General features: G+C 34.9%; 1 protein-coding gene across 1 annotated transcript in view; it reads right to left on the reverse strand.

Annotated features, from left to right (window-relative positions):
• Positions 1-5,697: 5,697 nt before the first annotated feature.
• LOC126474607 (uncharacterized) overlaps positions 5,698-14,700 on the reverse strand; it is a 161,697-nt gene continuing 152,694 nt past the window's right edge. Inside the window, exon 5 of the mRNA XM_050102084.1 lies at positions 5,698-10,282. Coding sequence (XP_049958041.1) covers positions 9,839-10,282 — 444 coding nt within the window. The 3' untranslated portion in view covers positions 5,698-9,838. The remainder of the gene's footprint in view (positions 10,283-14,700) is intronic.

Raw genomic sequence — 14,700 nt, forward strand, 5'->3', positions numbered from 1 at the left:
GACTCCTGCCACTCTTGAGGTATCATCTCTGAGTTCCATACTTTCGTTGTCACTTTGTGAACTACTTCCATCAATTTCTGTCCCCCATTTTTAACTAATTCTGCAGTTATGCAATCTGATCCTGGTGCATTATGGTTTTTCAATTTGTTGATTGCATCTCTTACTTCCTTTAACGTTGGTTCAGGTATCTGGGGTTCTGCTGTATGTATTTCGTACACCTCCTCATTTCCTGCTTTCTGATGTACATTTAATAGATGCTCAAAATACGCCCTCCATTTACTTAATATAGCACTGGGGTCTGTCAGTATTCCCCCGGCATCCCCTCAAAGTGCATTTGTCCTAGCCTTGAACCCCTTCCCATACCCATTTATGTCTAGGTAAAGTTCCCTAATGTTTTTTGTTTTACTGTTTGTTTCCATTTTTTTAATTTGATTGTTCAAATAATCCCTCTTCTTTGCCTGTAGCCTATGACCAACTTCCCTTCTCATGTTCAAGAACTCCTCTTGTTTTCTGTTTCCCATTCTGTCCCAATCTAATCACACTTTTCTCCTTTCCTCTACCAATTTCTTGCATTCCTCATCAAACCATGGTTTCCTCCTGTTCTTCTTAATTGTACCTATTGTGACCTTCGCTGCCACTTTGATATTATCCCTCACAGTGATCCACTGTTTATTTACATCCTCGCCTTGATCTTTGTGTGTTCTGAGAGCATCAAACCTACTTGAAATTTATATCATGTATCTTCTTCTAAAGTTTTCATCATTTAGCTTGTCAGTGTCAAACCTAACAAGTTCTGCATTGTGACAACTTGATGTTGCTGTAGATAGCCATTGGTGAACTTTGGCAACTACAAGAAAATGATCAGAATCACAGTCTGCTCCCCTGAAAGTCCTAACATTTTCTATACTAGTGTGCCATCTCTGATCTACAAGAACATGATCAATTTGGTTTCGGGCATGTCCATCCGGAGAGACCCAAGTTGCTTTATGAATGTCCTTCCTTTTGAAATAAGTGCTCTCAACAGTCATGTCATTTGAAACAGCAAAATTAATCACCCTTGTGCCATTATCATTCGAAATTTTATGCAACCTTTCTTTCCCAATTGTAGGCCAGAATGCTTCCTTCTTCCCCATCTTCGCATTAAAATTACCTATGATTAATTTTGTATCATACAAGGAGAACTCATCCTACAGTTGACCTAGTTCTTCATAAAAGCCGTCTTTAACAACCTCTTCAGCGTCCTCAGTTGGTGTGTGTACATTAATTACTACTAGTCTATTCCACCTGCCAGACAACGTTATATCTCTGATTGCGTGAAGCACTTTTCTATGTACTGCGAAACCTGTTCCGAAACTGTGAGCTCCTGCACCTCCATAGAAAAATGTATAGTTACCCCTCTTTATGCTACCCTCCCCCTGCCACTGAGTTTCTTGAATAGCTGTAATGTCTACATCATATCTATCTAATTCGTCTAATAATGTCTGGAACATTTCTGGCCTGTTCAAACTTTTAGTGTTCCATGTTCCCAACCTAAAAGTTCCTTTCGGCCTGAATCTCTTCGAAGTAGGTTCTGCCCGGAGATCTGAATGGGAACCTATTTTACCTCCAGAATATTTTACTTCAAAGGGACCCATGCCCATTAATGTTGCTGATTCTTGATGAATAGATTTGATAGTAAGAGAAGAAGAAACAGGGATGGTTCATCACAACATCGTCCGGTCCCCACCGGCTGTCCGCGACTGCTTATTATTTTGCTTATACTAATTTATTTTTAGACTGATAGTATGAACTCAGTGAGTCTACAGGTATACTCCCTTAAAGACATTGCTATCATTCAAGTGAGTTTGCCATTCTATTTCCTGTGAGAGCTCAACCATAACTTGCAGTTTCCTGTTTGTCAAAACCATCAATAGGAACCAAGCCACCATTTGATGAAGTAACTGACTGAAGCAGTGATGGCTTCATGTTAACTTCATAGAGCCTTTAATTGGGGCTGGTCATAACATAATTTGTGTCCTACAAAGTTATTTAATGTTCCTGAAAAATAATATTGGAGCTGAATTAGGTGTCCACACTATGCAAGTCTTTCAATATTTCAAAATCAGAAAGTGCACAGTATACAGAGAATTTAATTTTGTAAGGACACTGAAAGTAATAATAGAATACATGCATATTTGTAAAACCAAGGAAGTAAAGGCTTCTCTGACAATTTTATGATGATCATTGTAACCTTTAGAAGCATAAATAGTATACAACAGTTAACTAGTAAATGGTAAACAGAATTAATTTCTGGCAGCTCTTTTGTTTGTTAATGTATGCATTTAGTTGTTTCATGTCCAAAAAAATTATCCTTAAAGGAAGGAGCCATGTAACATGATACATGAATGAAATCAAATAAAGTGTTTCATTCAAATAAAAGCTTAGTAATTCACAGACACAAAAAAAAATGCAGTTTCTTATAGTATGTATAACTGTAAGCGAAGTTTTAATTAAAGATTTGTATGTTTCAGCAAGTTGTTTCTAGCACCCTGAGTGTTGCACAGACAGTTTTGTCACTGTTGACAACAATGATTGTGTATAGGCTTTTGTTTTGATTGCATTAGTGGGCATCCACTCACTACTATAATGAAGTCATAGTCTTCAACTGAGCACAAGCCTTACTGCGATTGTCAAATTGTTTGTTAATCTTAGTTATCTTTCTTTCAGATTGCTCACACAAAGAGTTAAGAGATGATGAACTGCTTATTTATTTATTCATTCATTCATCCAGGGATAATCATACAGTATTATTGGACGTGTCATTCATAATAAATTGAAAATAAATAGCTCAAAAATATACATACACACAGAATAATTAAGTATGCTGTAAGAGGACAGGACATGCGGTTAGCCACAGCCCTGATGAAGGAAGTATCCCAGCATTTGCCTAAATCATGATGGTTGGATGGAGCTACCTCAATCCTCATGAATAAGGGTTCAGTGTCTTGAAATCAGCACTGCCTCATTTGGTTGGTTCCTATTGTACAGTGTTCTTTGATATAAACATAGTTGTACTCTTCACCACTGCACACACCAAGGGCACCTGCTGACGACTCTGGAAATGTAAACTTGCTGCTATACCTCTTGCACCAACTCCAGTCCATTCAGAACCACAGACTCTCAGCATTTATTGTTACTCTGTTGCTAATACATGGTTGTGGGTTAGGAGATTACAGCATTATCTACCTGTTATTTACTGAAGCTGCAGTGATTTCCTTTGTCAGTAACCACTTTAATGTGACGTGAACCTGTACTATTACTACTTCTTTTGTGTCTGAAACTGCACCTGGGACTCTGCCTTATGGATTCAGGAGCCAAGTAATCATCCACTGTTCATGTTACAGATCCTGACTTTGAGGACACTGTTTTAAAATGGTCTGAGGACTGTTTAGGAAGTGGTGTTGGATTAGATAGTGACAATGAAATTGAAAGTGAACATAACTCATAATAGGAACAGTGAGAAAGTGAAGATGGCTTTGTTTCAATACCTGTGAAATCTTTGAAGGAAACAAGTGGTCAATGTGATGAAGAGAAAATTATAGACAGAAATAGATTTAGTTGAAACAAATATTGCTGGATGTTGAAACCTCTTCCAGCTATGGCCATGGCATTATTTTTCCGCATGCTGGACATAAGTGGGTTGAATGTGTTTGTCCTTCACAACTCCTACAAAAATGGAACTCAGGTGAGCCGCTTTAATTTTCTGAAGAAGTTTGCCAACTGGTTGGGACACCACAGATAAAAAGCGAGTCAACAACCATCACATAGACCGTGATCTTTGTATGTCCAGTTACTGCATTTTGGGTGTCACAGAACTAAGAATAGGATGACTGGAAAAATGCAAAAAATGCTCCACCTGCGACCCAAAAAGGAAGAGAAAGATGCCTTACATTTCTCATTATTGCAAGAACCCAATCTAGCTTGAAACACATATATTTGTTATTGTTGCAACAAGCCAATCTAGCTTGATTTCTCTACAAAAATTTCCAGTGAGTGCAAAGAAAACCTCTGAGAAGAAACCTAAAAACCTTAAAATTACTTGTGTAAGTTTCATTTTTTGAATGTTTTATGGGAATTTTTTATGTTTTTATTATTACATGTATAATATCCAATAAAAATGTAGCTTAAAGTATAATTTGGATTGCAGGGTATTTGAGTTTCATTGCATTAACATTGTCATGTAATATTATGTTCACTTTGTGCAATTTTTTAAATGCATTTAAAAACAAATAGACTTTAAAATTTATTTGAATATATTTTTTATGTGGTATTAATGTAACCATTAACATAAAAAACTGATCTGTTTCACTGAAACCGGTGAATGCAATTTTTATGGCTGTCAGACCGCATCTTGGGCAGAGTGTGACAAAAAATGGCCTGGGAAACTAAGGTTAAAACAAATGTATTTTAGTAGTTTCTTTGGCAATTTAATATACAATTTTATTTCCTAATAAAAAAAATCCTGTTTTGAGGTTTTTGTCTGTTAGTCCTTGGTAGTTTAAGTCCAAACTGACTCTTGTTCCAGCTTTACGAAGAGAACAATCAGTGAAATATTAGGAATGATGTTCCTGCTATGCACAACAAATGAACTCAGTTGGTGCAGTAAGGATATCAATTTTTTAAAACTGTTACATAGAATGAGCATGAATAATACTTCTAGCTATTATTCTTACAGCCCTTTGCTGCACTTTGCCACACTGTTGACGACCAGGCCACTGGCGGCCACAGCAGAGCCTCACTCATGCCTGAGCAGTGTGCCTGCTGGTCTTGGTAGTGAAACATCCATCACAATGCACGCAACAGTCAACCTATCAAAAATTGTATCTGTGTTTTGTGCTTTAAATCCCCAGAAAAGAATCCCATAGCTTAGAATTGTGTATATGTAAGTACAGTGTGTCACTATAAGACATTGCCTGTTACAAACAAACGATACAACCCTATGAGCAGAACATGCAGATGCCATTCTTTTTGCCATTCTTGGTGTGTTCATTCCCTGTTAATAGACTATGTTCATCCTTAAAAACTTTGTACTTGTTACACCATTTATAAATGGCCTGTATGCTTCATGCATGCCTTCAGAAGAGGATCTGGAACCTCATCTAAACCTTTTTGCTTATTTTATAATGTCTGTATTGTCTTCCTGACTCAAGCTCTGTCTTGGGGAACACTATTTTGCGTGCTGTGTGAGTCATTGTGGGTCCACATGTGTTTTAGGAAGATTTTGCTGCAACTTCTCCGAAATACCAAATAAATACCCATTTGCAAATTTTACCAGCTCCTGAATATTTTCTGTTATTTTATGCCAATCTTTGATTTGAATGTTATTATACTCATGTCCGCCTTTTTCAGTTTCTTGTTTTATGATATCTCACACTACTTTGCTTTTATTCTTTGCACTATGTATTATTTTGCCTTTCAATGATATTTTTGCAGCAAGCAGTACCGTCTGTACACTTTTTATATCTGTGACAGTAATCTAGGAACCTACCATACAATGGCAAGATCATATTATGAAGGTATTATGTACACAGAGTTTTTATAGAAATTTCATAAAAATGACACTTTATTCAGCTGTGGGTAAAGTTATGCTTTCAACATATTGTACATAGACCTTAGCAATTATTGGCACATTAAAATGTGATAAATCAGACATCAAAATAGTTTTTTCATTATCACATAGTTTTATTGTTCAGATGTAACTATGTGATACATCAAATTTGGAAAATATGGCAATTGCCATATATTTTTATTGAATAAATACTTGCAAGTCCTTGATTAGTCAGACCATGAAACACCATACAACAGCAATATGTTTCCACATTTTAACACATAGAAATATACAACTTCAAATAAAATATGATAACTTAAACAGAACATACATTCAAAATTATGTAAATATAAGTTTAAAATAGACATAACAAGTAACATAATATACTGCATCTTTACACAAACAATATAAAATAAGAGAAGGTATATTCTGTTTACTTTTACAGTATGATCTTGCATATTGAGAATCATCTGTGGTTTGAGCCACATCTACTGACATCTTTGCAAATGTATAGTATTGTGCAGTAATGATCATAGTATAAGAATTGCTTGTTAAATTCTGAACACTAATTATGAAAGTAGTGGTATATTTCTACATATAAACAGTGATCTAGTCAGACAGTCTGACAGTGAATTATCAGATGTGCAGCACATAGATTATACTTTGACACAAAATCATTAACCTTCATGGTATTTCACTTGCCGTCATGTTGGCTAACATAAATATGTTTAATATAAGTCTTTCATGGTGTAATTTTTATGCATCATGATGTGCAAAGAATGAATTCACATTGCGAAATGTGTTGAGTGTAATAAATAATAGTTACCAGAAATAGCACATAAGATTTTTTACTAATATGTTTAATGTAAAATTCATACCCATTTTTTTAAAAAAATATTGGCATGAAAGATATCACCCAGAAACACTTAATACTGAAACTGGCTCATTCTCAATGTAGAAATAATCCATTGCATGAGACAGATGTTCTGTAGATCCCAGGATAATGAAGTACAACCAGCCATGCATTACTAAGTATTTATGTCTTTGTAATAGTTTTTAACATTGATTGAAGCACTGTGTTGAGAAGTCTACATCGAAAATGGATCTCAGAAACTCATATGAAGCTGATGTCAGTGAAGAAAGATGTTTTTGCCTTTCCAGAATAAAAAAAAAGTCTGATAGCTGCACTATGTTGCATTATGACATGCCTCCAAGAAGGAATTTCAGTATGGAGGCCATTCTACAACCTATACTGAGGGAATTAGAGGACTTCTAAAGTGCAATAGGTTTTATGATGAAACAAAGAAAATAAGTTTTGAAGCTTGTGGACTTCATGGGGGTTTTACAAATAGATGAGGACAGTGCCACTCATCTGGTTGCACATTCTGTGAGTTCAGATAAATACCAGAAAGCAACTAAATAGGGCATACCTTTCATGACAGAGAAGTGGGTACTGCAAGTATGGGAAGCTAGCAGATTTCTAAATGTCCTTGCAACAGCTGAGGATTTTATGAATTATAAAATCAAAATTATTCACAACTTGTGTACCACATCATCCGGGCTTCCCCACAATGAGAAATGATCAAAGAGCTAATGAATACTAATGGTAGTGAATATTCAGATAAACTTAAAGGTGACTAGGCCTGTGTATGTTTATTCAAGAATTTCATAGAGAGAAATATAAATATAAATCACAGTGGCAACATCCTTGTGTGCTACATGGTTGTCTTCAAGACAGAATAAAGGTTCATTAGGCACACTCAGTTTTATCTTAATGTGAAACATCTGATGCTTTCCTATAATTCTCTAGGAGCTCAGATCAGCTGGTATTTATGCTAGCCAATCTGAACCCACAGAGAATTTTGTGAAGGTATCAGATTACAAGTGTGTTCCTAAAGTGAAACAACAATAGTGCATAAACCAAAAAGAGTCAAGCTAGCTTCTGTTATCAACAGTAATCAAGCTGTTCTGTGGCATTTTCAACTGCAAGGTTTTACTGAAGAGGAGATACAGAATTTGAAATAAGAGATCAAGGGAAAAGGAGTTTGTGTAGTCCATCAATGGTTTAAAGCCTTCCCCAGTTATGAAATCATTCATTTAGAAGGGGAGATACTGTGTAATAAAACAAATGCTGCTGTAAGTCATCTTTGGGTATAGGACTGTAATGAATGTGGAGAACCAGTGGTTGTGATTGATCAGCATCAGCCTGTGTCTTTAGATGTGAGCACCACATGATTGAGGTATTGTGTAATAGTTTGCAGCACGTACACTGGTAAAGAAAGTGAGTTCATCATTTGCATTGCCAGAACACAAGAAACTCTCGCCAGAGTAAATAAATCCACTTTCTTTTAGAAAAAATAAAAATAAAAAGAATGTCACACAACAGGAGAACATGGCTGTGTGAAATAACTTTGATTCAGTCTTTTGGGAATGGGTTCTTTGAACACTGTAGTGAATATCAATCAGAGGTGATGTAGTGTACCATACAACATAGCACTCATCTGATCAAAAAACACTGTAGCAGTTTGATTGTACACTTTACACAGTCACAGAATTGGTAGTATACTGCATTTGCCACTAAAGCTGCTTTTCTGACAAGCAAATGAGTTTTTTGATTAATTGTTCTTATGGGTGTCATTCAAGGAGACAAATACATTTTAAGTAGATTACATACAAGTGTTATGGACACCTTCAGACCATATGACATAAGGGGCATGAAAAAAACATTAAAAATAAAGGAAGGCAGTACTGAATCCAGATGAAAGCTGTAAAAATATGTATTGCATATCAGTTAATGAGAATAATGTTTTTTGACTACAGAAGCAGCATAACAACAAACAACTACCACTGAATTTATGTCAGTAGAAGTTCTGTTTGCCTATAAATCAATATAAAATAAACTTAGAAGCAGATAACATGGACGGATTTATTGAAGTTATATATACATTATAATACATTTGCATACACCACAACTCCTCAAATTTTAAAATATTTTACAAAGCAATAAAATAGTAATATTTTAAGATCCCCATTCAGCTACATAATGTCACTGACTCCAGTTTTGTTCTTACTAATGCTGATATTAAAATGCAAATACATTTAATGTCTTTGGAACATAAGTTATATGGACTTCACACAATGGGAGAAAATGGCTGTGTGAAAGAATTCAGATTCAGTCTTTTGGGAATGGTTTCTCTGAATTCTTTCAATCTGATAGAAAAGACATGCACATGCTTATCGATACCTCACAGAGGATAAGTAGCATGCTAAATACAGTGGTGAAGATACTGTCCTCTTGATTCTTTTGACTGTTGTTATTGTATTTGTTCTGCCAGAACACAGATAACTGATATATATTTTATGTTATGTCTTATCAAATGTAGTGAACAGTTACTTTATAGAAGGAAAGCTGCTTTTACAGGAAGACTTTCCATTTATGCTGTATTAAATTTTTTACTCAATAATGTTAGGAAGGAACAAAATGAAAACTTCCAGCACCGAGAAATAATATGGTGTGCCAAAAAAAAGTTCGTTTTGGTTACAAGTGTTAGTATTACAGAAATTATCAGTTGATTATGATAAGACCACAAATACTAAAATAATGCTCCACAACATTTTCTCACACATGAGCCTTTTGCTTTTAAACATAATGAATGGATGATTTTTATCCTCCAGGAGCTAATATCAGCCCCTAACATTTACTCAGAACTGCCACTTCTTACAGTTTCCTTTTTAGTAATATTTTATATGAACTTTTATTTATTTAAGGGCTACAAATATAACTGAATGGAAACAATACACTGAACAAATGCGTCTCATATATATGTTACAATATTTTTCTGGAATAGTTAAATTAGAAAATATTTGTATGTATAATCATGAAAAGATAAGCTTGGCATGAAGAAAACAATTTAACGTATTCAGCATGTTACAGTTTTACAGAAATGTAAAAACACTGACAAAAATAAAATGTCTTTTTACTCCTAGACCAATGTCACACATAGAATGGGAAATGTGCTAATACTGAAACAATTTATGTGGATTTTAACATGCAAAAACTTTGCTTACAGTACAGAAAATTTAACTTTGTCATTACAATCATTTCACGTCTATCACTGTTAAGTCATCACATTTGTTCAAAATCAGTTAAGATGTCTCAAAAGTGTAACACATCTTGCTAAGCACATTAGTGTCTTCAGCGACAGTTTTCCTTATTGTGTGTAAATGCTTTTTTGCATAATATTGATTAACTCACACTGCCGTGCTATGTGTTTGGATGCGGACTGTCTTTTTAACACTTCCATTTCTTGAAAATGTTGGTGAGTGTCCACTAAACCCTGGATTTTGAATTCCCATTCCATCTTGATTGGGCCTTGGCTTCTTCAGACTTGACCTCAGTGGGCTCCTTGGTCCCGAACCTATGGTGGAACCATTGGATGAAGTTGTGGTCACTGATTGCACACTACCATTACTGGCAATTGGTGGTGACTGAGAATATGGTTTTCCACTTGCATCTGTCATTGAAATTGGTGCTCTATTTCGACTTTCACGGAAGCCTGGGTTGTTAAAAGTAGTGGCAGCATCCCCTCTAGGATCCTGATTAGTCATTGTTGGGTCACCTCCAGCTCTTCGTGTGAAGATCATATCATACAGAGCTAGCACAAACAGGGCGAAGTCTAGCACGATTGTAACAATCTGCAACAAAACAAAAAACATCTCAGTTATCAACAGCATTTTATTCAAAACACTGGGATGTACTTCACTACTTAAAGAACTTTCTTCCATTGTTATATCTATTAAAGACAAAACACAAGTTTAAGAACATCGAGATAAGTAGATTTCACAGTAACTAGCTCATAGAAGTATGTACTCTTGAACTAATACTGAAAAAAAAAAGCCATTTACTTTTCATTGTAACTGTAAATTTGAACTGTTTATGTGATGTTTGGATTCCTTACCAAGCTATCCATCAGACAGCAGCAAGCAGTTAATAGTCTGTGGTGATTTCAGTGTAGATTTTCTAAAGGATTATGACAGGAAAAGTTATCTGGAAGCCTTATATGGATCCTAAAACTAAATCTCAGTAATTAACTTCCTAGCACAGGCAGATAAAGGCATTAGGATTCTAAATGACAATATTTTCTTTGATGAAACTCAAAGCAAGGAAATAACTATAGACCCAGTAGCAAATGCTCACTCTGATTATGATGCACAATTAGGGTAAATGATATAGTACCTTGCAGTAGATACTCCCCAGTGGAAATCACTTAGAATAATTAATGACTCCATAATAAATGTTTTTAAGAATAATTTAAAAGAGATGTTCTGGAATGTCATTTATAATGAAAAAACATTGACATAAAATGTAATCTCTTCCAAGATAAATTCATATCACTATCCAAAGATAGCTTTCTACATAGCTAATAAGAAATAGCATTAAACAGCCATGTACAAGACCATGGACTACTGGAGAGATTAATGTATCTTGTAAAAGAAAAAGGAAATTGTATCAGTTAGTAAGAACAAGTATATATCCTACAATATTTGCTCACTACAAAAACTACTCAAAATTACTAAGGAAAGTTATTAAAAAATCAAAGAACATGCACATTATGTCAGATATCAATAATTCCAAAAACAGACTTAGGGGGACTTGTATGTGAATAACTGTCAAAAAATGATCTTTTAATTTGCATCTTAAAAAAATCTGTAGTTTTCTGAATGAGAAAAAGTTTACTTCCAGGAAAAAATGGAGTACAGAAAGTACCAAAATTATAGGAATTTAAAAGTGGCTGCATGCACCACAACTTCCCCATGGCACACAGTCAGCTCTTTAAAAAATAAAGTTTTGCTCTCATTTGTTTCGTTTTTGTGACTTTTTAGTTCCTTAAATTGGCTAACCTACAAAAGCTTTACAGTTGCTTATCTTTCAGATACAGAGAGTTTAGTTATAGTTTGCTGTTATATTGGCCTGAATATTTTGTTTACAATGAAGTAATTGTGTGCATGAGTTTGTTATTGTGTGCATGAGTTTCTTATTCCACTTGAAAGCAATGGGAAAAATTAAGAAGTTTTGTGTTAAACAGTTTTATGGAAATCTGTTCACCAAACAGATTAACTCTGCTAATACCAAAATACAACATGATACAACAGTTGAATCAGCTGCACCTACTCCAAGTGCTTCAAAGTTAAAACTGAAATATTGGGACAATCAGCTTGATAGTCTTAATGCTTGTACTATAGAGACAACAACTGCTGATCCAAGTTGTGTTATATCTGGACTAATGAATAAAGCTTTGCAGTGTAAGGAATGTGGCAATAGACGTGATGGTAGTTGAGGAGATACATGCTAGAAGAGGCCATGCATCAAAATTAAGAATTGTTTGCAATTTTTTATGATTTAAATGAATGTGGTTATACTTCTGGCATAACTAAACAGAGAGTGTATAACACAAATATTAAACATGCTTATGCAATGAGATGTATAGGCAAAGGGTACAGAAGTGCACAAATTTTCTGTGCTCTTATGAACTTACCTCCCCCTACAAGATTTGACAGGACAATAAAATTATTCTACTGACTTTAGAAGAAGTAGCAAGTGATAGTATGAAAAATGCTGTTCAGAAAAGTGTAGACATGAATGACAGCAATACATGTATGTCTACAGCACTGGCTGCATCCTGGCAATGAAGAGTCCATGGTTTAAATGATGTAGTGACAGCTACCTCCTTGGACAATGGTAAAGTCACTGAAGTGAAATCAATTACCAAGTACTGTCATGGCTGTACTACTGGAACTGAAAGTCATAAATGTTTGATTAATTTAAGTGATGATAGTGAAGGGATGGAATCAGTAGGAGTTGTGAAGATATGTCACAGTTCAGTGGAGAAATATGGTATGATGCATACATCTTACCTAGGAGATGGAAACTCAAAAGGGTACCAAAAAGTTTGGAATCCAGACCTTATGCTGACACAAAAAATTGAAAAAATGGAATGTGTTGGACATGTCCAGCAAAGGTTAGATACAAGATAGAAGAACTTGAAGAGGAATCTGAAGGGAAAGAAATTAGCTGATGGTAAGTACATTAGTGGACATGGTCAGCTTACAGATGAAGAAATAGACAGGTTGAAGGATTATTATGGAAAAGCCATAAGACATAATAAAAATGACCTCGAGGGAATGAAAAAGACAGTATAGTCTACCTAAATCCTCCACAGATGACAACCCATGTCATGCCCTCCACCCAACGGGCAGTGATTCATGGTGTGGCTAACAGAGGGTTGTTACTCAAGGTGAGGCCTACAACCATAAACATTCTCTGCCATTTGCTATAATGGAAGTTATAAAACCTGAATATAGGGATCTTAGTGACACAAGATTATTAGAGAAATGTTTACATGGCAGAGTTCAAAATCCAAATGAAAGTTTCTACAATTGTTTATGGGAACAGATACCAAAAACTATTCTAGTAGGACTAAATACTTTGAAAATAGGTGTGCTAGACACTGTGCTATGTTTCAGTCAAGGTGCAGTGTTGAGACTTAATGTCATGGAAATGATGGGAGTGCCTTGTGGACTAAATATTCATAGAGCTCTAATAGCCACTGACCAAGGGAGACTCTTCAAAGCAGAAAAATCAGTGTTGGAAGCCACCTAAGAAGCAAGAATAAGAAGAAGAAGTGTGAATAAGAGAATGGAGAAATAACAACACAGGGAACAAGATGAATATGGACCTGGGATGCATTAGTGCCATCCAAATTTAATAGAAAAAGCAAGTGTTAATTTTTTAACTTTAATATGAATTTCCTGGAAGTTAAATTTCTTCATGTTCAACAAGTATACTTTGGCTAAAACATATTGAAGTCAGAGAGCTGAAAATTTGTATGCTGTCTTAAAACATGCTTAACTTAGAAGTAGATTATATTTGTGACTTAACTTTGAAAATAAAATGCTTCTTTGAAGAAAAACCCTGAATTCATTTACAAAATTTTTGATAATCGTACTTAAGATTTTTTTTACTGCCATCTATGACAGCACCATATTTTCTGTAGTCTGCTTTAAAGATAACAGTGTGAAGAACTTACAAGGAAAAAATAAACCTTCTACATTGTTTGTATTTTGAGTAATGTGTACCTGTGATGTAGATAAATAATCATTATGGTTTATTTCACTTGCAACAAAATAATACAATTAAAAAGAAAGTGTGAGAGTGAAAGCTGTGGTTCATATGTAAAAATGTTCCCAAAAGATGTCTTAAGAGATGGTAAGCATTATATGGGCTTACAAATCTTATTCTTTGAGTTACGCTGTTTAGAAAACTGACAATTTTTTTCAGGTTTCCCCTGGTATTCACAGACCAGTCCCCTTAAGGCTGTATGGAATATAAGGAAATGATAGACAGGACTACCAGCCAACGAACACAATAACATCACTATTAACTTAAATGAAAGTCAATAAATGAAGAGTCATAGATAACAAATGTTTTTAAAAATCATTTCTTAAATATAGAGGCAAATACAGGCAAAAAATATTCAAGAGAAAAAGCACAGCAGTATGTTGAAAAAGCAGCTCTCATAAAATTCAGTCATATGAATGTATGAGAAACTTCTCCCTTTGATATTAATAAAATAATATATACCCTGAAAAATGAAAGCCCATAAGGATTTAGTACTCTGTTTCCAATAGAGTACTAAAGCCCAGTCGCATCTGCAATATGTAATGCAACACTTACTCAAGGCATTTTTCCAGAGAGGTTGAAATATGCCATTGTTAAACACCACTACAAGAAAGGTGATGGGAGAGATGTCAATAACTATTGACCTGTTCCACTGCTGACATCATTTTCCATAGTTTTTGAGAAGGTGATGTATTCTAGAACAGTGTCCCACCTGAGCTACAATATTATACTCAGTAAAACACAGTTTCAATTTCAGAAGAGTTGCTATGCTGAGAGTGCCATTTACACATTCAGTCAACAGATTTTACAAGCAATGGACAATAAAATAACACCAGTTGGTATTTTCTGTGACCTATCTAAGGCATTTGAACCACAATGTTGCATTATATTAATTGAGATTTTATGGGACTGATGATATAGCCAACCAATGGTT

The sequence above is a fragment of the Schistocerca serialis genome, chromosome 4 (genome assembly GCF_023864345.2).
Source record: "Schistocerca serialis cubense isolate TAMUIC-IGC-003099 chromosome 4, iqSchSeri2.2, whole genome shotgun sequence".
NCBI classification, from domain to species: domain Eukaryota; kingdom Metazoa; phylum Arthropoda; class Insecta; order Orthoptera; family Acrididae; genus Schistocerca; species Schistocerca serialis.